This window comes from Talaromyces proteolyticus (genome assembly GCF_021365285.1).
Source record: "Talaromyces proteolyticus strain PMI_201 chromosome Unknown BGW36scaffold_1, whole genome shotgun sequence".
NCBI classification, from domain to species: domain Eukaryota; kingdom Fungi; phylum Ascomycota; class Eurotiomycetes; order Eurotiales; family Trichocomaceae; genus Talaromyces; species Talaromyces proteolyticus.
This window is the reverse complement of record NW_025764277.1, coordinates 3,640,121-3,661,660: the sequence shown is the minus strand read 5'-3', so window position 1 is coordinate 3,661,660 and position 21,540 is coordinate 3,640,121. Positions and strand designations below refer to the sequence as shown.

The following is a 21,540-nucleotide window of genomic DNA, read 5'->3' as shown; positions in this document are numbered from 1 at the left end:
GAGCGCAGCGACGAAGGGCCTAGGGCTGAGAGAGAATAGTGGGCGTATAGTCGTGGTGGTTATTTTTTATTGTGTAGGTGTGGATGGGGTGAAGTTAGCGGAGGTGGTTAGATGAGACGACAGGTTCATAGTCCGCTAAGATAATGATTATAGCTGAACAACAATCCCATTCTCTGGCGGCTGTCTGGGGCTAGGAGCTGGCAGGAGCTGGCAGGAGCAGGCAGAAGCAGGGCAGGAGCAGCACGGCAAGGGCGCTGGGAGTGGCAGCGGGTGCCGAAGATGGGGCGAGCGCAAAGAAATCTGCTACAAACCTTAAGACTTCCGCAGTGGGAAGGGCAGCTGCTAGTGCGTCCAGGCCAGCCTGTAACAGCCTAGCAGCCTGCCCGCGCTGTGGAACGGCTGTGAAAATCAGCCAATGGTTATGTGCCATACGGTTGAAACTGACGCCCATTGGTCACTAGCCAGTCACCCCTCCCCGCTCGCCAAGACCCGCGGTGGGGGATGGCTGAGGACTGGGTGTGGTGTACCACTGATTTGGCCAGCATTGTCATTACTTGGCTGTGCCCGCCTCTGCGGTCCCTACGTGCAGGATCCATCACCGCCGCTTTAATCGTATGGGAATTGCCAATATGGCAGCCATTCGTTGATATCTGAACATTCGCAGTAGCGTGGCTCGGCGCGAGGTGCTGCAGCCGGGGATGAGCAGTGGGCCACACTTCCGCGTGGGCACTGGATGCACCATGTGGATCTGCAATTCTGCAGACGCATGGCTCGGCGAATCCCCAGCCAACTCCGCGCTAAGTGTGCAGAAAACGTACCCACTACTTTCAGTACCACCTATGGTTGGCCGTACCCGTCGCCGCCGTGTTGGTCCTTGGGCTCGGTGAGTGCGTCCCCCGTGGTGGGGCCGCTTGCTTAATCGGGATTCTAAGCTGTGAGTGGCTGCTGTACACAATGCTCCACTCTTCTTCTGTTTACCGCTGCTACCTTCCGCATCGGCTTTAGCGGATATCTCTTTCCTCCGTCCCGGAGCATCTAAACTCTGCCGGCCATTATCATTATAACTCACGGTGAGCTTCGTACTTATAAGTACCTCTATAGTGTCGCTTTTTTATGACGTCATGTCATGTTTGCTGTAATATCTCGCTTCATCAATCATAAATTATCCATAGGATTGTCTGTGTTATGAAACTTGAGATGACCCGCTTTGTTGGTTAAGTTGCCTTTGACACGAACGAGGAGGCACTGTACCGCATAGTATTAACATTTAGACTACTTTCCGCCTATAAGCACATTGTAAATTCCCATGTATTGAAAGCATACAAAGACAAGAAGACCAAGCCAGGAAAACAGGTCAAGCATCTAAGACTTTCGAACTACAAGCATAACAAGATATCACTTCCGCCAAAGGGTCCAGTTACGGTGCATGCCCTGTCGTAATGAACTAATCAGCGTCGTAATTTAGCTAGGGGTCTGGTCACTCACTACTTGCGCATATCAATGCTGTCCTACCCTTGAAGGGTGTTGTGATTTTGCCGCCCCCAATTGTTCAACTGCAACTATTACTTTCGCAAGGCATAACCCGACGTACTAGATCTGTATCGTAATTTCATTTGAATCATGTCGCATTTCGATCTTCAGGATAGCTGCAGGTAGCGTCAGCGGCTGGCCTACATCATACTTCATATTGCCAAGCATCATACCTTTGATAGCCAGAAAGAGTCATACTGGATACCAACAGCTTTGTCGAGAGCCTGCTTGGTGTGGATGATAGCGGAAAGAGACAGATCGACGGAACGAATTACGACCTTGATTTTTTCGTAGTGTTCAAGGTCTTCAGCCTTTTCCTGAACAAGATTTGTGGCGGCAATCTCGAGTGCTGGCCAATGCTCAGCACTGGCGGTAGTCGGGAAGAGAAGAAGAAGCGTGGCGTCCGCAAGAAAAGGGTCTTGTCCAACGTATTTCATCAAGTCAATAGCAATGCAGCTGCTATTTCTGTCCAAAACTGATGCAATGAGCTGATGGAGCGGGCCACGGACATTTTGCCAAACTTTGAACGCCGAGTCGAGGGAGCGGACATTATACACGTTGATGTATGGCTGGTCTAGAATGCTTGAGCTGGGAATTTTCGATTCCACGTAATCGACAATCGTTGAGGACGGCATTTTCAGTGGATAACGTGATGTAAGGAATTGCTACGACCAATTAAGATAATAGCGCTGGGTGGCAGATACTGGCAGTTGGCGATGAGAGGAGCGTGAAGAGACCGAAGAAGTATGCACAGTTAAGAAGAAATGAATTTATTTTTCGAGTGATCCTAGGTAATCCTTCACCATGTGGAAATGGACTGGATGGAGAGCAGCAGGAAATGGCGTGGTAAAAAGGCAAGGAGGGTGGCTGGTGTGGACCAAAGGAATTGACTCGACAGACAAAGACATTATCAATTCAAGTCATGAAAACGGACAGCCAACGGAGTGTATTATTCACTGCAGATGAAGGCGCTATTGTCTCTTGTGAATAAGCATAATGCCTTGGGTGGCTGATGTTGTGACAAGGCAGAGGTTGGTCAGGTGATTGTTTTCGCAAGTGTTATCATCACTGTCCTCACTACCTTGGTCAATAAGAAGGCACAGCTTATATAAAGATGACATACATGACACCTTCGAGTTCTTGGTGGTGAAAATTCCGTATTAATATGGATTATTTGCAACAGTACCCTTGTGGCCGTGCGAGACACTCGCCCAAGGAGAACAGGTAGATAGTCCAGATATCGTATTCTGATAGGCTCGAAAGAAGACCATGATTTCCAAACTGTCATTGAAACCAGAGATCATGTTTTGTCAAGTTCACAGCCGCAGTCGTAAACAACCTCTATTTATATTGCCTTCGACTCCCGCCTTCGCATCAGGATGAAGCAAGCCATGACTCCATTTCTCTTGCTTTGGACATTGCATTCCACCTAGTACACTCCTATGGTCTACAACTAAGGCGAGGATGCGATCGCAAGATTGAATGTAACAGAATCTGCAAAAGATGGTGCACCTGTTGAATGACTAACATCTCAATTACGTCCCAAACAGTAGCAAAGCCCTGCCTGTATACGCCTACCGAGATGCTTTCAGACATACTTAGCTTTCAGGTCTCCTTCACCATGGAGATTATCTACAGAAGCACGCCAACAGTTTTATCATCCCTTGCCGCCACGTTTTTTGGTGTGGTGGTACAAAGGATTCCGCGTGACTTGTGAGATGCTCAATAAAGGCACCGTATTCTTCGCGCTTTTCCCCACAACCAACGACTGAACAGAAATGGAATAACCGAAAATCCACGTCCTTATCCTTCGCCGGAAACAGCCATGACCCTGTCACGGGGTTGCCGATTCTCACGGCAGTGTTTTGAGACACAAGAGTTTCTGTTTCGTCCGGATGACGGTAGTATTGCGCTAGCGATCCTTGAGCTTCGTCTTGACCCACATCGTTTGTTGGATGCATCAGAATAAGTCTCTGGCTTCCTAACCGCAGAGAGTTAGGGTATTTCTGAGGAGACACTTGTAACACAGTTTTCGGGCTGAGGATTATATGAGCGTCATGCTCAATATCCCCGGCGAACTGAACATTTATACCTTGCGACCCTTGCTTGACAAAGCTCTTTTCTGACCAAATCTGAGCCGGAATTGTATCATGGAATTCATAGAAACGAGCAAGAGTGGCCGGAAATCCGAATATGAATGTAAAAAACGCTTCGATGTCCTGGGACGTAAACTGTCGGGCAACACGATATGCCTTCGAAGGAATCTGCTCTAACGAATCCTTGACCCAATCTCCTTGGGGAAGCTCCCACAGACTCACACCCACTTTGGAGTTTACTCCACGCACCATCCCTTCCAAGAATAGTTTACCCAACTGCACATTTAGATCAACAGTTAGGCGTTCGGTAACTAAAGTATCATCCAGGATTTTTGGTTCCGAAGGTCCACTAAGCACCAATCTCCATCCATTGCTAGACGACTGGATTCTATCTCCCAAGACTGATGTTCTGGCAATTTCCATCCTGGGCAATGCAGAATTGGGAATAACTGGATTTTCTTCACTATCCAGAACTGTTGCGGTGCATCCAAACTTTTGCTAGTTCTCGAATCATGAAATTCTGTTTCAACGAAAAAGTGATGCACAAATTTGACAAGCGTATCAACATCGTGTTGAGATGACATACCACCTAGACTGGCACGGACGATACCAAGGGTCTTTCCACCGCGAACTTTGAATGGTTCTCCACACCGAAAGCCCTCACAATAGTTACGGCGCATTTCCCAGCTGGATAGTTGCAAATGCCCGGCTATGCCACCTGGGTTACACACACCACCTGTGCGGATCTGGATGTTGCAAGCACTTGCGAGCGTCTCCACGTAATCATACCGGATCAGTGCACCATTTGCCCTGCGAATGTTGAAAGCAATAGTTGGGCCCTGTGTTGTGCTATCGCCGTATGTGCTGTTCATATCCTTGTATATCTCACATACCAACCGGCCATTTGCATGACGCAGACTGGATAGTCCTCGATATAAGCCAATAGTTAACTCTGTAGCGTGTTTTGAGATGGCGTCCATTGAAAAGAACAACCGTTTATGCAATGTGATTGCAGTATCAAGCATGATAAGACTGTGAAACGGCAATGTACCATCCTCTAAAACATCATGAATACTTTCGGTTTTCTTTGCATGGAAATGGCCATGCGCTATGACCATGTCCACAGTTCCTCCGCCAAAATAGCGACGGGACATGAGAATAGGACTTGACTCTTTGCGTATTATCAGCGCCCCAATATCAGGCATGCCGAAGATCTTATAAAAGCTGAAACTTGTGAAGTCGGGAGCAGTCTCCGGATTCGAAAGATCCAGCTGTGAGGAGGAACAATATGCGGCGGCATCAAGAAGAGTATAAATTGCCTGCCCAGAAACACAGGCCCTCTTCCGGATGCGATGAGCCCAGTCCATTGGGGTTCGGTGTCCGTTCATGTTTGACTGTGCCGGGTATCCTATTAGCTTGAGAAAGCCAGCGTCGTTTATCTCTTGGTATATGTCGCTATGCTCAACTGGTAGTTGAGGTACACCATTTTCATATGAGACAGGCGAGGTAATCCATGCTTCCATTTCGTTATCAGAGGAGAAACAATGATACCCATTGCGAGCAAGCTCCCTTATGCCAACTAGGCTAGTATGTGCATCTCCGTGAAATCCGTACCAAAACCCTTTCTCCTGAAAGATACAGGCTACCAGTTTTATCGCCGCCGTCGCATTCGCCACAAATACAACGTCAAAGTGTTCAGGGTCTGCGCGGAAAAACTCTAGCACATGGGTACGTGCTCGGTTGACATATTCTGTGGCCAGTACGGAAGATGCAGAATGAGAGTGCGGGTTACCGTAAAGGCCAGACTTCCAGAGCTTTGCCGAGTCGTTGACAAGGGACTTTGCATAGGGAGTGGTACCTCCATAGTCGAGGTAACAAGTTTCTAATGGACTCAGTGTCTGAACTAATACTTCTATAGGTGTGTATAACTTACTGTTGAGGTTCTTGTACTCCTTTCTTCGGATTTTATCTATGTTGTACATCTTACCAGACATATCGAATGTGTGTGTTGAATAAGATAGATCTAGTCAAACCGACGGTAGAGGGTAGGAATCACAACGTCGGCCCTGATAAAGTAAACCCAAATGGGTTTAAATATATAGCGACTCCCTGTTTGGGTCAGACAATTTCGGAAGTAAGGGTCGAAGTTCTGCCGTATTGAAACAATGTACAACCTCAGCAACTTACAATCGACTCTATGTTCTTTGGAAGATGCCGGTGGTCAGTTGGTTCACAGGCTAAAGCTTCAGACAACATGCACTTTTGGCAAGTTTGGCATTTGGTATACGATAAAGCAATACATTCGTTTAATATGAAACAGAAAGAGAACTAGATTCTAGCCATCTAATGTGGCCGATCCAGGATTTAAAGGCCAGCTACAGGACCTCAGCTCAGCTCATGCGCTTAGTCAAATTACAATGACAGCCATACATTGGATACTCTAGCTGACTATACAAACGATCCATGCAGGTAGGGACTCTTCATTTGTGGGCCATAAAGGCTTCTTTAGTGGGCTACACGCTTCGGACTACCGGAAAATTGAGCTCGTGGATACGAGAGATTCTTAATTGGAATCTTTGTCCTACCTTGGCCGTGTGGCAAACCATACTTTGTACATCGACATAGCACCTACGTAGAAGCGGATCATACACGACTTTGCAATATATTTATGCACTAGGAATGGGACTACCGGATGACAGTCGGCTACATATACCTGCATATTGGCTTACTGAACGGCTTGTAATACGCAGTATATTTAGTGCAAAGAAACTATGTGGCGCTCGAAATTCAGCTCCATGCCCCCATTCTTTTAGCACCAACTTGAATGACTTTCACAGCCTTCGTCTACCGTTGACCAATCTAGCTCTTACATATTAATCGAAAAAAATCCGTAACAGATACTCACCGATCTTACATCACATAAAGTATCCTCCAGGCGGATGATAACGGAGATTCTAAGGATTAAGATTGCAGCTAGAATGTTTCCAACCCACCCAAACAAGTCTAGCATATAATATTGACGCCTTCTATTTGGATTCGATCCGATCTCTAGAATGGGTGATTGAACCACTGGACCTGACGTTATGCGTTCCAATTTTAGGAGTGTTGCGCTGAGCCGAAATTACAACTGACCGAATTAACCGAGGGCTTGCTTAAACTCCTGTCAGTGCCGCAGATGTTGGGATATTTGTACGACAATATCTAAGTAGAGTCTTTCTGATTGGACTAATTAATTGTTTCCAATGTGCTGTCATGTCGGGTCACATGCGGGTCAAAATTCTGGGCGGTTCATGCACGCAGGTAGAGTTCGGACCCAGTAATTACAAAACTGGAAGCGTTCGTCCCTCCAATGTATATCAGAACTAGAGGTAAGGATCGATTTGAGAGACATAGCCTGGCCTGGTTATTGCTTTGCTGTTTGGTTCGTGGATCGAGAATTCACGTAAATGAAGGGTGTAATTACCAGATGTTTCCCCTCGAAATACCCGCAGAATGATTCAGCTAGCGACAAAGTGACAAGGGAGGGAGGACAGCGTGGAGAGCTGATCATGATGTCGGTAAGACCGTGCTCCGCCAGCTTGATAAGAAGCCGTGGGGCGAAGGCCTGGATCGGAGCTTATGGAAACGCCAACCGGGGCGAATTTAGACTGCTCAGTGTGGCGACTGTGTGAACTAGGACGTTCATCCAATACTTGTCGCCCTACAAAATCCCTGGATCAATCATACAACTTGATATCCGGACTACATGACTTGTCCGTCGTTTTTCGCAATCTTCTTCTATTTCCTGAATTCCTCTGCTTTCAAGTTCTTCGATATATACTCGCTTCTGCCGGGAACCATCTTATCATACGACCGACCACTCACAAGGCTGGTTTTGCTACCCTGACAAGGGTTTTATGCGTTGGCAATGACAGCTCAAGTTCCGTACCTAGGATCGGAGATCCATTGGCGAGATGCACGTTGATCGTGTCTTGCATTTGGGCTGGTATCGAGCTGGCGAATAATCGGATTGCAACTTGCAATTGTGTTGGTTCATGTTTTCAAGACGCATTTTAGATTAACTCCCCACCATCATTGTGCGCTGTAGTTCTATATCATGTGAGATGCTAATACTGTATAGTTGGGCGAAGACTTGCTATTTCTGCATGACTCGCTATAGCGAGAAAATGTGGCCATCCCGCAAGTTCTCTTGCATTACTAGCAAACCGTGTCAAGATACGGAGCATCAAAGCGCTGGTAAAAAAATAAATTAAAAAGATGAGTAAGTATACCTATCATCTAACATGGGTCACGAAGCAAATGGCATATTTTACTGCGCCGCCCAGGTCCCAGATCATTATCGCTGAATGAACAAAATGCGCCTAGTTTGACCGCACGGGTCCCGTCTATGGACCAAGTCGTTGCACCTAAATAACCCGCCAAGTTTATTGGTTCCCATCTAGCGAAAATGTCATTCATATTATTTTCTTCCCCATTGGTCTTATGTTACAGCTAGAGTTGGCTTTAGTCTCTGCGCTAAGTGAGGTCATTCATAATCAAAATGCAGTTAAGATTCTTCGGCTCGTGCTTACTGTTTAGTCCGAAATTTTTATTTTGTTCTTGGATTCCACTTTGAGGATGACGACAACTAGCATGCTGTGTCACAAAGAGAGTTGAATCAGATGCGGTTTTGATGTTCCACAAGATATCTTATGGTCTCTGAAACTATTGTCGGGAGATTAATAGGACGAAATTTATGATAATAAGGACTAGCTAGCCATCTATCCTATCGGCGAGTATTCGCATCTGGAACTCGATGATCTGATGAAATTTGGCATAAGTTCTCTTACAGAATGAAAAGACAAGACACCTGAGGTCCTCTTCCGTGTTTCCCTCAGCATCAAGTCCCAGTTGGGGCCAAACCGTAGGGTAACATTCAATGTTCGCAGGTTCCAGAATCAGCCCCAATATTATTAATTATCGCCAAGCACAGCATCAGCCATTGCTACATCAAAGTGAACTTTACGGTTCAAGCCGGTGTTTTACTCCTTGCAACAGCAAAAGTGCAGGGCCGTTTTTATTCGGCTTATAGATGAGCTTAATTAAGGTTACGGATTGACAGTTTCCCCCTTTCCTGTGGATTTAACAACCCCCTTAGCCACATCTCACATCATCTTTATTCGTACACTCTCGCCACTAATTTTAGCCAGTGGGCTTAGAAACACCTCAGTACATATTAGTTTAATTAATGTAACACTGATACTTCGTAAATAATGTTCTCTCTTAACTCGCGAGATGCTACAGACGGAAAAGGTGGTATTACTACTATCAAAGCGGTGAATTCAACCATTGCATTCTAGCTTTATAATAATTGCACGACCCATTGATTATTCTTTGGCAACAAAATACTCCGAGCATATTTATAACAAGCGACAAAGGTCCATCATGCGGAACACGGCCTTCGTCTCTCTCCTCTTCGGTGCTGGAGTTACCGGGCTGAATCTCACGTGGAATATCGATTCCAGTAATTTCCTTGATAATTTTGATTTTTTCACTGTCAGTCAACTCTCATCAACCAATGAAGCACGACACGCCTACATATGTAGATATTGGTAATTCAATCGCAGCCATTGACGTAAGGGTGTTTCAGGACTCAGATCCAACCGGCGGCTTCGTGAAATATGTCGACCAGGGCACCGCTTCCAGCGGCGGTCTTTTCAGCACAAATAACAACCAGATTTATCTCGGTGCAGATCATACCAATACTGTGAGCGTGTCGGGACCCGGCCGTAACTCGGTCCGTGTAACTAGTAAAAATGCTTTCAACAATGGCATTCTTATCGCCGATTTTGCGCACTTGCCGACCGCTGCCTGTGGAATTTGGCCAGCATAGTAAGATATCTCCCTATTAGCTTCGTGAACACAAAGCCTTGTATGCAGACTGACTGTCAATAGCTGGACAATCAACAATGATGGTAATCCGTATGGCGAGATTGACATCATTGAAAGCTACGACGATACGGGCAGCTCCTATGTCTCTCTCCACACATCAAACGCTTGCACATTGACCGGCACCAACTTTACTGGTACCAATGTACGCACGGACTGCAGTCTATCTGGCAACAGTGGCTGCGGAGTGGAAGGCACTACATCTCAGTTTGGGGCTGGTTTCAACTCAGCTGGCGGAGGCCTCTATGTTCTTTATCTAGATGACTCGTTAAAAGTCTGGGTATTTCCGAAGAATAATGTCCCTTCGGATATAACAAATGGCAGTCCTGACCCTTCTGGCTGGGGTGTGCCATTATTTGATTTCGAATCAAACAATGGATGTGATGTGGGCACCAACTTTATCAACCAGAGCATTGTATGTGTAACCTTCTCTGCATATGAAGCTGAGCGTTGTATTTGCACTTTCTAACAATGTTGAATTTTTCTAGATTTTCAACCTTGACTTCTGCGGCTCAGGTGGTGCTGGTGGCCAGGAGTGGTCTCAATGGACTGACTGCTCTACATCGACTGGGTCATCGACATGTGAAGCATACGTTGCTACTAACCCAGGAGCATACGTAGATACTTATTTCCTGATCAACTCTATTAGACTATATCAATAAATTGTCCGGACACAGTCTCCGGATTTTCTTTTAGAATGATGTCTTGATTTAGTTGCCTTTGTTTGAAAAAGTGCGTTTACTTTGCCAATATTTCAAAATTCTTAATAACAATAAAAATGTTCTGGCCTCTTTCGGAGACCTTTGAGCGATTCAAGTAGCTCGTGGTGTAAAATGAGTGTCCGTGGTTGGCTGTTTCTTGCAGAGTACGCCATTGTCTGTTTCAGAGGGAGAACTTTCTGTGCCAATTTTGGTATAGATACACTTAATAAACGGAGAATACAACTTGTCGTTTTTTCTAATTTGAAAGGTTTTCTATGGGGAAATACTCCATTTATTTGGTAGTTTCCTTTATAACACAGTACAAAAGCATCAGCAGGCGCGAACCAGCGATGCTCTCACATTAACAAAGATTCAGGACTTCTCTGCTTTCTTCCAACTTCTTCCATCCTATCTCAAGATCGTTCAAGCTTGGTTGAGCTTCAAAGGAATAATTCCTCAAACCCTGTATTTAAAATGGCCGTCGTTAAACTGAGCTATCCAGAAAGGGATGTATATGAAGCTATCCATCAACGAAAAGATCGAGCTCGCTTATGACCAGCCCTCTGCGCAAGTCAACATCGAAATCAAGTTCATAGACGAGAACGGTAAAGATATTTCATTTAACCGCTTTCAAATAGATGATTTGTTAAATGGAACTTATGAAATTCGACTCAATTTAGTACAAAAGTCTGATCAACGGCCTTGTGGTTTTACCACGATGGAAATTGGCTGCTGGAGTAACAAGATAGTCAATTACCACGGGCCATTCTGGCTAAAGAAAGATTTACAACTTGGTGACCTTGACATTTTTCAACTGTTTCCCAATGTTGACGGTGATTGTATGTATATGTTCCGAATTTGGAAGACAGAACCGATTAAGAGAGCCGAGGCAACGAATCTAGCCCCTGGGGGTACATCGCAGTGTTTTCGAATCACGGATCATCGACAAGGTATGATAAGCAGATTACCTAATGCATGATTGGGGGGGAGGAATGGAACGGTGACTATTCATCTTTGTAATAGACGGTACATGAGCTAGAAAGAGTCTGAGTCTATTGATCAAGTACCAAGCAGTGCATTGTCATTTGGATGCAAATTCTTGAACATAAGTAGTGTTGTAGAGGATATTTGCTACAAGAAGATCGTTTACATATTAGCTTGGCTTAGATGTAATGAACTGGAGTTTGTATAGCTACATTTAAGTATATGGCTGTCTTTCAATCGGTGTATTTTCATTAGCACTTCTATCAATATCAATTGATATTTATATGGAATGGACAAAGCTAGCTGGTAAAATGACTATGTTGACGACCACATCTGCAGTATGCGAGTGCTGTCATAATCTTTACACTTTGTCTCTAATAGAATAAACGCATTTTTGCCCGAAAAATATCCATATATGTAAACCTGGTAGTAGTTCCCATTCTTACCACTTGTGGCACATCTTTTAGCCAAGAAACATGGCGTCAATCCCTTGTGCTGATTGGAATGTGGAAGCCAATCCCCTTAGATTGCAATTTAGTGGATGGGAGTTCTTACCATGGCTATGGTAGACCTTCCGATTCCAACCAATGTCATCGAATACATGGGGATATTTCTCAATCATTTGGCCATGGTATAGATTCAAATTTATGAGAATTTGACTGACGCATAAAAGGATTCGATAAATGATATATGAATGGATATTATTATATTGCTAAGATTTGAAGCGAGTATATACATGTAGAACACCCTTTGCATGCCGAGTTACCATCTCCCATTTAACGCCGTGACCAGTCAGATTATAAGAGTAAACCTCCCAGCGTCTCATAGGATGTATCCAAATGTTATTTTTAATGCGTAGGAATAAGAAGTGAATATGAATGATTCACTATGCCTCGCAAATTGATTTTCTATTGGTTTTACTGATGCAATTCAGCGATGACGTCGGGTTTATCTGCTTAGGCTCTTCGTGCGCTGTCTAACTCGACGGGCCCAGAGGAGGCCATCTCCGAGTACCCAGACTGCCCACTGCGCACTATCGGCTGCTGGTGCGTGGTGGCTGATGGAGCAGTGCTGTCGACATACCCAGCATAGGGTTGGGGCCCCGTGGGAGGATCATACTGCGTCTGCGTTGGAGGAGTTTGTTGGTTATTGTTGTTCGGATATGTCCACGCTTCTTGCTTCGGCGGAGACTGCGACGCCGCGGCAACCGCTGCTGCGTGGGCAGCACTGACACGGTGCAATTTGCGTCGTTCCCATAATGCCCATCCGATTGATGCAAGTGCGATGAGACCTAGGGGAATTCCGACGCCGGCGCCAATAGCAGCATCATGGTTGTTGCTTTGACCGTCCGCAGTCGCTGAAGTATTTTGAGCAGACATTGAAGACGCAGTGCTGGTCGCATTGCAAGACGATTCGGTATTGTTTGCAGAGGTAGAGGATGAATTGGCATCCACGTAGCCCGCTAGAAGGTTGGTGTTGGGCACAATATTTGTATTTCCCATAGTGAAACTGGGGATGTTGTTCAAACAGATGGGAGAATTGCCGGAGCTGACGACATTGTTGCAGCAATAATTCGCCTGGCTGTCCAGGAATGTGAGCAGAACGATAGAAATCCAACTGGTATTGTAGCTGGTTCCTATATCATTTGGATACTTGTCAGAATCTGCACGCTTCGCTACATCTAAGACTGTTCTGCTTACTCATTAAACATTGACCAGGACATTCAGAACCCCAATGCTGGTCGGTACACGACTTTCTGGAAAGTGAATATGGCTGTTCCTCGATGGCGATACAAAGACCGTTTTCCAGGCAAATGTCGCCCGAACCACAGCAGGCGACGTTGGTGCCATTGCCGCAGGGGACGTCGCCGATGGCTTGGGTCTGATCAGGATAGTAACATTTCCGGTCGTCGGCCAGCGATGAAGTTGACAACGCGAGCAGCGTTGTCGCCGTTAACAGAGCATTCACACCGACCATTTTATGGTTATTTTGCCGGTCGATGAGGCGATAATTATGTGCGTCGGCCGTGCTTCAAGAGAAAATTTTATACGGAGGAGAGGGCGACAGGATGAATAGAGGGCGATGATCATTGTATCATTAGATAATAGACGCATGGCCGAGTTTAATTAAGGCGCTCAGTCTTCAGCAGGAAGCGCGCCAGGATTGCGATCCCCTCGGCAAATGCATTATTAGAAACCGAAAGGCCCCCACGCCCGTGCTTGACTAGCCTGGTGGATGAGGTCTACCCGATGGCAGGTAACAGTAAGAGAAACCACTCTTTCTTGCGAGACAGTGGCAGATACCAACAAGTTGTTCTCCCGTCGTGGGTCGGTTGTTGAAGGTAGGGCGTTCTGATCCTATTAATTTGCTGGCGATGTCAATTCGGCTCCCCACCGATGCCGCCGGCCTCTCCAGGGGACGCTCGTATTGGATGTCTAAAGTAGAATCACCGTTCCCCTGAATTCACTTTTAACGCCAATAAACCACTGTTGGTCCCTGATGAGTGGTGTGATTGGCTGTGTGGAATACGCTGGATGGAGAAAGATGGGGATACTCCACTAGCTGAAAACCCCTCCGAACAGAAGAGGAAATTTAGTTGCCGCGTTGTAGGCTCTGCTATGACGGTATTTTCATTTTTTCCGATTTGAGAGCTGCTCATTTGCGAATAACGATACCCACATTTAAAGAAGCTTACTTCCAGCGGAGGTTATTATTTCCAGCTTATGTCTTGCAACAGTTAGTTGTAATAGGGAGTCGAGACTCGAGAGCCTGCCGCTCACCTCGAGTATCTTCAGGCCCCATGGTAGTCGTCAGACCTCAGACTCTTTACGACTGCGGGAGAAAGATTGCTGCACCGCGTAGAATAGCTTGCCTATGAGTAGACTCTTGCCTATACACCCGGCAATGCTACTGTGGCTGCGCTTAAACGTTCCGCTTCGCGCCGCTAACAGCACCGTTGGTCTTTCTAAAACAGCAGCGCCCGTTACCTTGCCATGGAGAAGTTGACGACCCGGAGCATGTGTGTCTATATTCTCACTCTGCACTGCTGACAGGCGCATTGACTCGCCTAGGCTGCGTAAGAGATGGCACAAGTGGACAGCAAACCCGCATCTGCATCGTGGCTTGGAGGCTAGTTGCCACTATTATAACCTATACTCTGTAGAGTCAAAAGTGGCGCCGATCGTCCAGCCAAATGCGCGTGCGATTGTAAAGTGTAGTCCACAGCACTTTGCCAAGCGGACCAGCCAAACAGGGTAACCAGTTTGACAACGACTTCCAAAATCCAACAGCTAACGTTAAATAGTTATTACTACTGCCCGGGGATCCGTGACGCGTGAAGTCTGAGCGGTGGTGGAATATTATTTGTTGGGATCGGCAGAAATGGACCCGTATGGAGGCTCACTTTATTTATCATGATTTTATTACTTATCAGCTGAGATACCGGTTTGTCTGCGTTCATAATGATTGGTTGTCTTGTATTCTCCAAAAGCGTGGGCAGGACTTTGTGCAAAATGTCGCATAGGGTTGGCAGACGTAAACCTTGTACGAAGGTGTTCATTATTTTCTTAATTATTCTAATAAGTTTTAATTGAGATATCGGCCTAAAAGCCGAACAAGGCCAAGCGCCTGTCATGATTAGCCGTCTCGTTCCGCTGTGATGGCCCTCGTTTCAGGCTTTCAGCAGGATTTTCTGTGACGAATTCTGGAACAGTCGAGACTCGCCAGGGATATGTCCAACGACAAAGCTGCGGCTACTACTGCAACCATAACACTAAACTCCGCGGATTAAGACCGAATACGTCGCGTGGTTTTTACAGCCCTGCAGGTGCGGCCCTCATTTACTCATACAAAGTACAGCGTGACGGCTGGCCTTGCGACAGTTCCTGCCTTGTCCTTCTGGCCGCTCGACCTTTCAACACGCTATTTAGGTGAAATCTCGCCTGTTGATGTGGTGAAATGGCGTGCCGCGCAACAGAATAGTCTCGGATTTTGGCAGCGTGTAGTGGCCTGTTGCCAGGTTGTCGGCCTAAAAACAACACCTTGAAAATTGACGTTTGTCAGGCCAATGATTAATCGCTATTGATGTCCATTCATCTATGTAATTCAATCTGCGGATTCCGCCTGCGGCCGATGGCTTTCTTTCCGGCATTATGCTTGCGCTTGGAGTCTTGGCTGGTTAAATAACGCTATCATATGGCAAATGCGCATTGCTGTTCGCTGGACAATAACAGTAGGGTGATGATTGTACACTGGCTGGGCACGTCAATCACGCGTAGATGACGGCGCTAGGCTCGTGGTTTTCCAACTCGTTACCCATTGATCCAGTATATAGATGTTATCCCGGCTTCACAGGGTCATCGAAAATTCAAGAGACTGGTATGACTTGGAGTTCCGATCGAAGTCAGGACACGGACCCATGTCCGTCGCTAAATCATGAAATTCTTCCAAAACGAGCACAAAGTTGGAGACCGGCTGTGATAACAAAATATCAAACTAAATACATGTCTACTTCAGCTATCTAGTTCAGGTGTACATGTCATCTGATACGGATCTATTAGGAAGGAAGGCAGACGCGAAAATTCAAGAGACTGGTATGAGAACCCTTTCAACCCTTTCTCTCCATTCTAATTCCAACGAATCAACTACCAATGCTAAAGTGCCTTCGGCCCATCCCGCCGTGAACCACTTAGTTGGCATTGCCCTCATGTCAGCGAGCCACAAGCTGTAGATGGCCAACGCTATAGGCTCCTTATTGCGTAGTAGCTGTAGGAAATCTTCGGTAATAGCAGCAGGCCACCACACAACATGAAACCAGATACTAACTCGCCGTCCCATGAATGCGCACCAATATCTCAACGCAGAGAGTGCCCGTACACATGCGATTTGACTACTTTCGGATTTCACGGTGGAAAAATTAAGCATTTCTAAACGAGACAGTGCTTCTTGGTGATTAAGATCAAGGATGCCTTGCTCATCAAGATCACGGCCTTCACTAAACAAGCCTCGAAGGCGAGTCTTCATCAGCCGTGGACCTAAAGATGGCGTTAATCCCCATGCCGTCCTCAGAGCATGGATCACATCCAGCCCTGCGATGCACTGATGATCCTCGACAAGCGGTCCAGCAATTGCATCGGTAGAAATCCTCAGTTGGAACATAACGACAATCAACGAGAACCCAAAGATGGATATGCAGTTTTCGTTTGTAATCTCCCTGACGACTGATCGAAACTGCGATGTAGCTTTATGGAAATGCTTTCTCGCGGCAACGTCATATCTCAACGTATCAGGCGGTTGCAAATAGCTAATATGCAGTGCGGACAGGGCCATGATAGCTTGACTGAGGAATGGGCTGTCAATTCTGTGAAGGGGGATTTCTGATTCCCATATAAACTGGGCATTAGGGACCAAAGCCAACGACGAAGCACATGAACTAATGAAGTGGCACAGCAGCTCAGTGTCAAGAACAGATTCATTGGGGAAAGAAGAAGGTTGTCGTTTACTAATAGAAGGAGGAATGATGCCTTGAGAAAGATAGCCGTTGAAACCAATATGTTCTTCAACTTGTTCTTCAACTGATCTTCCTTTGGACGACGAACACCATAGAAAGCGCCGGAAGGAGCAATACTCATTCCGGCGCACGCAGTTATTGCATTGAGGGTAGTGGAGGTTACACTATTCGTAGCAATGCCATTAGTAAATCAATGGGAGCAACGATTGTCAATGGATTACCTTTACTCGGCGGCTCTTGCAATTTGTGCAGCCATTTCGAGATTTTGTGTGATATTTGCGCAACCCCGACATGTTGCACGCAGCGAGTCTTTGTTATGTGCAGAAGAGGACCAGCAGAACTCGCTAGTTACAGCAAGTCAACGACAAACAGCCCAAATAGTAATTATCGTAGTTCGCTGCCACATATTTCATAGTTGTTGTCTGTTAATCAACAACTGTTGTCCAGGTGGCTGTGTCCGCCTTAACCCTTTGTGGCGTAGCGTGAATGGCCTCATGCAGTATAATCTTCTTGCAGGTGCAATTTATGTCCATAGACAACAATCTCAGATATGTTTCTACATGTAAGAGGGTGGTGTCATTTCCGTATAAATCTGTTGGGGTTTCAGTCAATCTGGAAGGAAATATCGGTTAACCTGATATCATCATTATGCGGGAAATTATAACTTTGACTTTCTTAATAATTATTATGATATCAACTAGAATTTGAGAATTTGAGTTTACGAAAATGTTAAATACATATATTTCTAACAAGCGAACAATGGATATCTAATTCAACTCTCCAATCTTGATCTTTTCATAGCTACACTCAAATGAATTGATGTAATTAATAGCACACTCACGGCGAATAAAATGTTCAAACACCGACTATTATAACCGGGCCACTTCTACTACAAGCGTCCCATTTGGAAGCTTCAAATCCACGGGGATTCCATCTTGAAATTTTTCCTTCTCTTTAAAGGACTGTCCTTTCCGCCTTGCTAACACCTCGTCTATGTGTTTATACATGTCGTAACTAAGAATGCACATCAGATAAATTCTGTTAAAGCACGTTTCAACCCACTCACCCGTTCATTTCCTCAATGGTGAGTTTCCCTTTCTCATCCTCGACGTTATATAGCTTATTGTCTGTATTGCTCGAAAATCCTGGGCACGGAATGATTAGTTATTTTCTTCTTCTGTCATTTCGAATAATTTAGATGGCTCACCGATCCGCTCGTTGATATTGTATGCTGCTTTTGCAGCGGCTGACTGGACTTTGGTAGCTCGTGGAAGTCGTACTTCCTGGTAAATGGAAAGAGATTCGTTCACATCTCCCATAAAATGATCTTTGTCAAAAAGAATGCCCAATGCTGCAGCGTCTTCTATCGCCATACATGCTCCCTGGCTTTGATGAGGCATCATCTACACCATGTTGGTTAGTATGGCCACTCCAAGAACTAATATATAGCTTTACTTACTGGATGACCAGCATCTCCCAGTAGACAAGCCAGACCCCGAGTGATATATGGATACGGCTCGCTAGTATAACAAATGAGGATTTGACGGTAATATCAACAGAGACAGCGACTTACTGAACCCACAAGCGCCACGGCTGAATCTCTTTCCCTATGGACAGGTGACCGAAAACTTGACGATCAAGCTCTGGATACTGTGCCAGCAATTCCTCCACTGGTCGATCTTCAGTACCCCATGTTTGATTCGTATAATCGCCTTGAGAACGCGGGAAGAAGCAATAATAGGATAGTAAGCGGCCGCCATTGCAAGGGGATAGAACAATTTTGTCCCATTTGCCCTCTTGGCCTCCCCAGTACTCCAATGCACTATTTTGAGAGTAGTCGACAAGGCCCAAGCGCACAGCGTCTGCTGTGAGGACGTTGGTGTGGAGGCAACTCGACTCTGAAGGCCGCTTTTCAGGATTCAAACCAATTATGTTGCGGACCGCCGAGCCAATTCCATCAGCACCGACTATGAGATCGTGTTGTGCGGTTTCACCATTGGTAAATGTGATCACTCCGTTTACTAAATCGATATCCTTGCACTAGACGGCAACCGGTCAGCTTAATCGATTTTCCAAGAGGCTTTTCCCGTGTTGCTTACCTGATGGTGAACTAGAAGTTTTGCAGGGGTTCCTTTGCCTTTCTCTTCCAATGCAGACTCTTTCAGCATAGCATGCATATACTGGCGATGGAACATATTATAAACATAGCCCCAACGCTCCTCGTAGTCGTCCAAACTATAGACACTGACCGGTTCCCCGGTTTTCCAGTCCCGATTGATTAGTTTTCGAAGCACCACTGGATCACCCTTGGCGACATCAACCTCCCATTCATGTAGCCACCTCGTACCATTAGCGGCACATGATACCGATGCTCCAACCTCTCCAGCAAAGTCGTTACGTTCGTAAATGGTCACCTCGTGGCCAGCGCGGCGAAGTGCAATCGCTACGGACATGCCACCTATGCCGCCACCAACAACGCCGACATTGAGGCGTCGCCAACCATATGCATGTGGAGGGGTCATTGTGGAATTGCTATTGTTCGCAGAATAAATGCGAGCAGCTAACACCTGATACAACGATCTTTTCAACACTCTTTGTTCTGTGGTTTTTTTTTAATAAAGTTGCAAGGGGAAGGAATTAGTTATAAATAAATATTTTGCCATCATGGTCTCATGATAAGCTGAGCTGGAGACAAACCGGTCCTGCTCGTATCTTTGATATTTGTCCCGGGCCGTGTACTTCGGGAGAAATGACTGCCAAATTCGGAAAGGAACATACCCGAGGGTCGCCTTATCATCACCCGAGACTCGACAAAAGAGGATATTTCTCTTCCGAACAGTATTCGATGATAAGATTGGCTATTTTCCACCTATAGAATTGGAATGTCAAAAAGGTAAAACGTTCTAGGCGTGGGTTGTTGTTAGGGAGACACCATACTATCAATTGATACACGTAAGGCTGAATAGTCAAAAGTAGAAAGAGAACGTAAATGTAAACCGTAACAAATACGTATAATTTTCAATGTATTAAAGTAAGTTTTGGTACTGAGAGATTGATAATAATCTAAGATTGGTGAGGGATAACAGCTTAAAAATAATCATTATGGTGGTTGGATCAATTGATATGGCTGTGCTTTTCTAAAGGGGAAACAATAATAGATATACTTAGAGCCACTTAAAGCACTCGGCCAGGACCGAGTAAAAACATAAGCTGGACCATGAAAAATAGCGAACTATAAGAATATGTCTGGATTGCGAATTATATCACTTCTTGAATTCCTGTCTTGCCTGGGCCAATCGGAAGGCCAGGCACACCAGGCCAATCACAGCACTCGCGACACGCGAGGATCAACCAGAGACGCGCATCATTCATAGCTTCATACTGATACATCACTTTCCTCGACGTGGTTGTAATTTAAAAGGCATCGGCACTATTAGGATTATTTGTTCCATTGGAATAAAGCTGAATAAAGTTCACTTTTCCGCAGCAATACTATTTGTATGCACCCTAAGCTGCCTGTCAAGAATCTCAACGTGCCAGTTCAAGTCTGCAAAAGCACGCCAACCTGAGCATAGCTCTAGTACGATTTCACATCAAAAAAACTATGAATCACATATGAATTAATCACCCCAGCCTCCCCGAACCGAACTGCGCCGATGGCTCGACGAATCAACCGAGCACTCATCCAATTCCCCATCTTTTGTGGCCTACTATTATTCATCCTCTTCCTCAACAGGCCTCAACGATTAACCGACAAATCGTTCTCATGGAATATAATCCGGTACAAGACTACCGCTCATTCTTTACCCGACAATCGCGGGGTATGTCCGCGCCTGGCTACTAACAAAAAGCCGGCATTGGTTGTCGCTCGCGTTGCAAGCGACGGCGATCCAAAATGGACGGACGCATTGACTGACAAGTACCATCTCTGTGTATACACTGTCGATGCACCGATTGACAAGACGTCGAACTATCTACAAGTCCCGGCCAATCGGGGCCATGAAGCAATGGCTTACCTTACATTTATAATCGATAATTACGACCACATCCCTGAGGCAGGCGTGGTGTTTGTCCATGGTTCGCGCTGGGCATGGCACAATGACCAACCTACGTATGACAATGCAGCACTTTTAGCAGCACTTGATATTTCCTCAGCACTTAGTTCATGGGGCTATCATAATCTACGGTGTGACTGGAGTGTAAGTACATGTCTAGCCAATGCCAAGCCGCAGGGCAGTCTGGAAACATCTTTGAAGGTTCAAATAAGCCCGTGGGATGCACGCGCAGTATCCGACAATGCTCTTCCGAGTGCATTAGTGTCTATTTTCGGGGGCAATGAAGCCGCCTCAAAGAAGGATAGTAGTAGTAATGCGATGCTCGGCCGGCAAGACATTTTGCGCTCGCAATGCTGTGCGCAATTTGTTGTTTCCAAAGAAAATATTCTGCAACACTCGCGCGATGAATACGTTGCTTTGAGACAATGGCTTTTAGACTCCCGAGACATCAGCAAAACTGCTGCACCGCGTGATGACCGCGTCGCCGGGCGAATCATTTCGTATGTCTGGCACATTCTTTTCATCGCGCATGAAGAGGATACAAATGGCGTGTCTCTCGAGCGACTAAACCGTGTCGCATGCCCGCATGCTGACGAATGCTATTGTCGCTTATATGGACGCTGTGATCTAGAGCATTGTACTGCGGGCAGCTGTCGTGGACAATATAGGATACCGCCGGATTTCAGATTACCGGATGATTGGGCAGTGACGCATCCTTAACTCTCTTAGGGGCGAAA

At 45.9% G+C, this 21,540-nt stretch overlaps 8 protein-coding genes across 8 annotated transcripts; 3 read left to right on the top strand and 5 right to left on the bottom strand.

Annotated features, from left to right (window-relative positions):
• Window positions 1-1,240: 1,240 nt before the first annotated feature.
• BGW36DRAFT_457331 (uncharacterized protein) lies at window positions 1,241-2,528 on the bottom strand. Its single transcript, XM_046221962.1, has 3 exons — window positions 1,704-2,528; window positions 1,486-1,646; window positions 1,241-1,431 (listed from the first exon to the last, which is right to left on the bottom strand). Exons 1-2 carry the CDS (start codon window positions 2,163-2,165, stop codon window positions 1,638-1,640), a joined length of 471 nt encoding a protein of 156 aa, XP_046078617.1. The 5' UTR covers window positions 2,166-2,528; the 3' UTR covers window positions 1,241-1,431; window positions 1,486-1,637.
• Window positions 2,529-2,921: 393 nt separating this feature from the next.
• On the bottom strand, window positions 2,922-5,608 carry BGW36DRAFT_413712 (putative molybdopterin cofactor sulfurase; the record flags this gene model as incomplete). The annotated part of the gene is made up of 3 exons (XM_046219265.1): window positions 2,922-3,902; window positions 3,977-5,508; window positions 5,560-5,608. 3 exons carry the CDS (start codon window positions 5,606-5,608, stop codon window positions 3,159-3,161), a joined length of 2,325 nt encoding a protein of 774 aa, XP_046078616.1. The 3' UTR covers window positions 2,922-3,158.
• A 3,442-nt stretch (window positions 5,609-9,050) lies between these two features.
• On the top strand, window positions 9,051-10,216 carry BGW36DRAFT_333491 (hyaluronidase; the record flags this gene model as incomplete). Its single annotated transcript, XM_046212879.1, has 4 exons — window positions 9,051-9,161; window positions 9,256-9,497; window positions 9,561-9,969; window positions 10,043-10,216. The coding sequence occupies 4 exons, from the start codon at window positions 9,051-9,053 to the stop codon at window positions 10,214-10,216; spliced, it is 936 nt and encodes a 311-aa protein (XP_046078615.1).
• A 547-nt stretch (window positions 10,217-10,763) lies between these two features.
• On the top strand, window positions 10,764-11,234 carry BGW36DRAFT_354376 (uncharacterized protein; the record flags this gene model as incomplete). The annotated part of the gene is made up of 1 exon (XM_046213517.1): window positions 10,764-11,234. One exon carries the CDS (start codon window positions 10,764-10,766, stop codon window positions 11,232-11,234), a length of 471 nt encoding a protein of 156 aa, XP_046078614.1.
• Window positions 11,235-12,195: 961 nt separating this feature from the next.
• On the bottom strand, window positions 12,196-13,216 carry BGW36DRAFT_422517 (uncharacterized protein; the record flags this gene model as incomplete). Its single annotated transcript, XM_046219710.1, has 2 exons — window positions 12,196-12,875; window positions 12,940-13,216. 2 exons carry the CDS (start codon window positions 13,214-13,216, stop codon window positions 12,196-12,198), a joined length of 957 nt encoding a protein of 318 aa, XP_046078613.1.
• A 2,604-nt stretch (window positions 13,217-15,820) lies between these two features.
• On the bottom strand, window positions 15,821-17,041 carry BGW36DRAFT_422516 (uncharacterized protein; the record flags this gene model as incomplete). The annotated part of the gene is made up of 2 exons (XM_046219709.1): window positions 15,821-16,912; window positions 16,970-17,041. The coding sequence occupies 2 exons, from the start codon at window positions 17,039-17,041 to the stop codon at window positions 15,821-15,823; spliced, it is 1,164 nt and encodes a 387-aa protein (XP_046078612.1).
• A 459-nt stretch (window positions 17,042-17,500) lies between these two features.
• Window positions 17,501-19,347, bottom strand: BGW36DRAFT_311832 (putative salicylate hydroxylase). The gene is made up of 6 exons (XM_046212488.1): window positions 18,848-19,347; window positions 18,322-18,788; window positions 18,208-18,268; window positions 17,956-18,151; window positions 17,815-17,893; window positions 17,501-17,762 (listed from the first exon to the last, which is right to left on the bottom strand). The coding sequence occupies exons 1-6, from the start codon at window positions 19,268-19,270 to the stop codon at window positions 17,618-17,620; spliced, it is 1,371 nt and encodes a 456-aa protein (XP_046078611.1). The 5' UTR covers window positions 19,271-19,347; the 3' UTR covers window positions 17,501-17,617.
• A 1,057-nt stretch (window positions 19,348-20,404) lies between these two features.
• BGW36DRAFT_285956 (uncharacterized protein) lies at window positions 20,405-21,523 on the top strand (the record flags this gene model as incomplete). Its single annotated transcript, XM_046210367.1, has 2 exons — window positions 20,405-20,947; window positions 21,005-21,523. 2 exons carry the CDS (start codon window positions 20,405-20,407, stop codon window positions 21,521-21,523), a joined length of 1,062 nt encoding a protein of 353 aa, XP_046078610.1.
• Window positions 21,524-21,540: the final 17 nt, after the last annotated feature.

Bases quoted from the DNA above. Each gene is read 5' to 3' on its own strand.
- BGW36DRAFT_457331 (XM_046221962.1), bottom strand. From the start codon at position 2,165: ATGCCGTCCTCAACGATTGTCGATTACGTGGAATCGAAAATTCCCAGC.
- BGW36DRAFT_311832 (XM_046212488.1), bottom strand. From the start codon at position 19,270: ATGACCCCTCCACATGCATATGGTTGGCGACGCCTCAATGTCGGCGTT. The intron at 17,894-17,955 runs GTGAGCCATCTA...TTCCGTGCCCAG, and splicing joins CAATATCAACGAGCGGATCG to GATTTTCGAGCAATACAGAC. The intron at 17,763-17,814 runs GTGAGTGGGTTG...GTGCATTCTTAG, and splicing joins ACCATTGAGGAAATGAACGG to TTACGACATGTATAAACACA.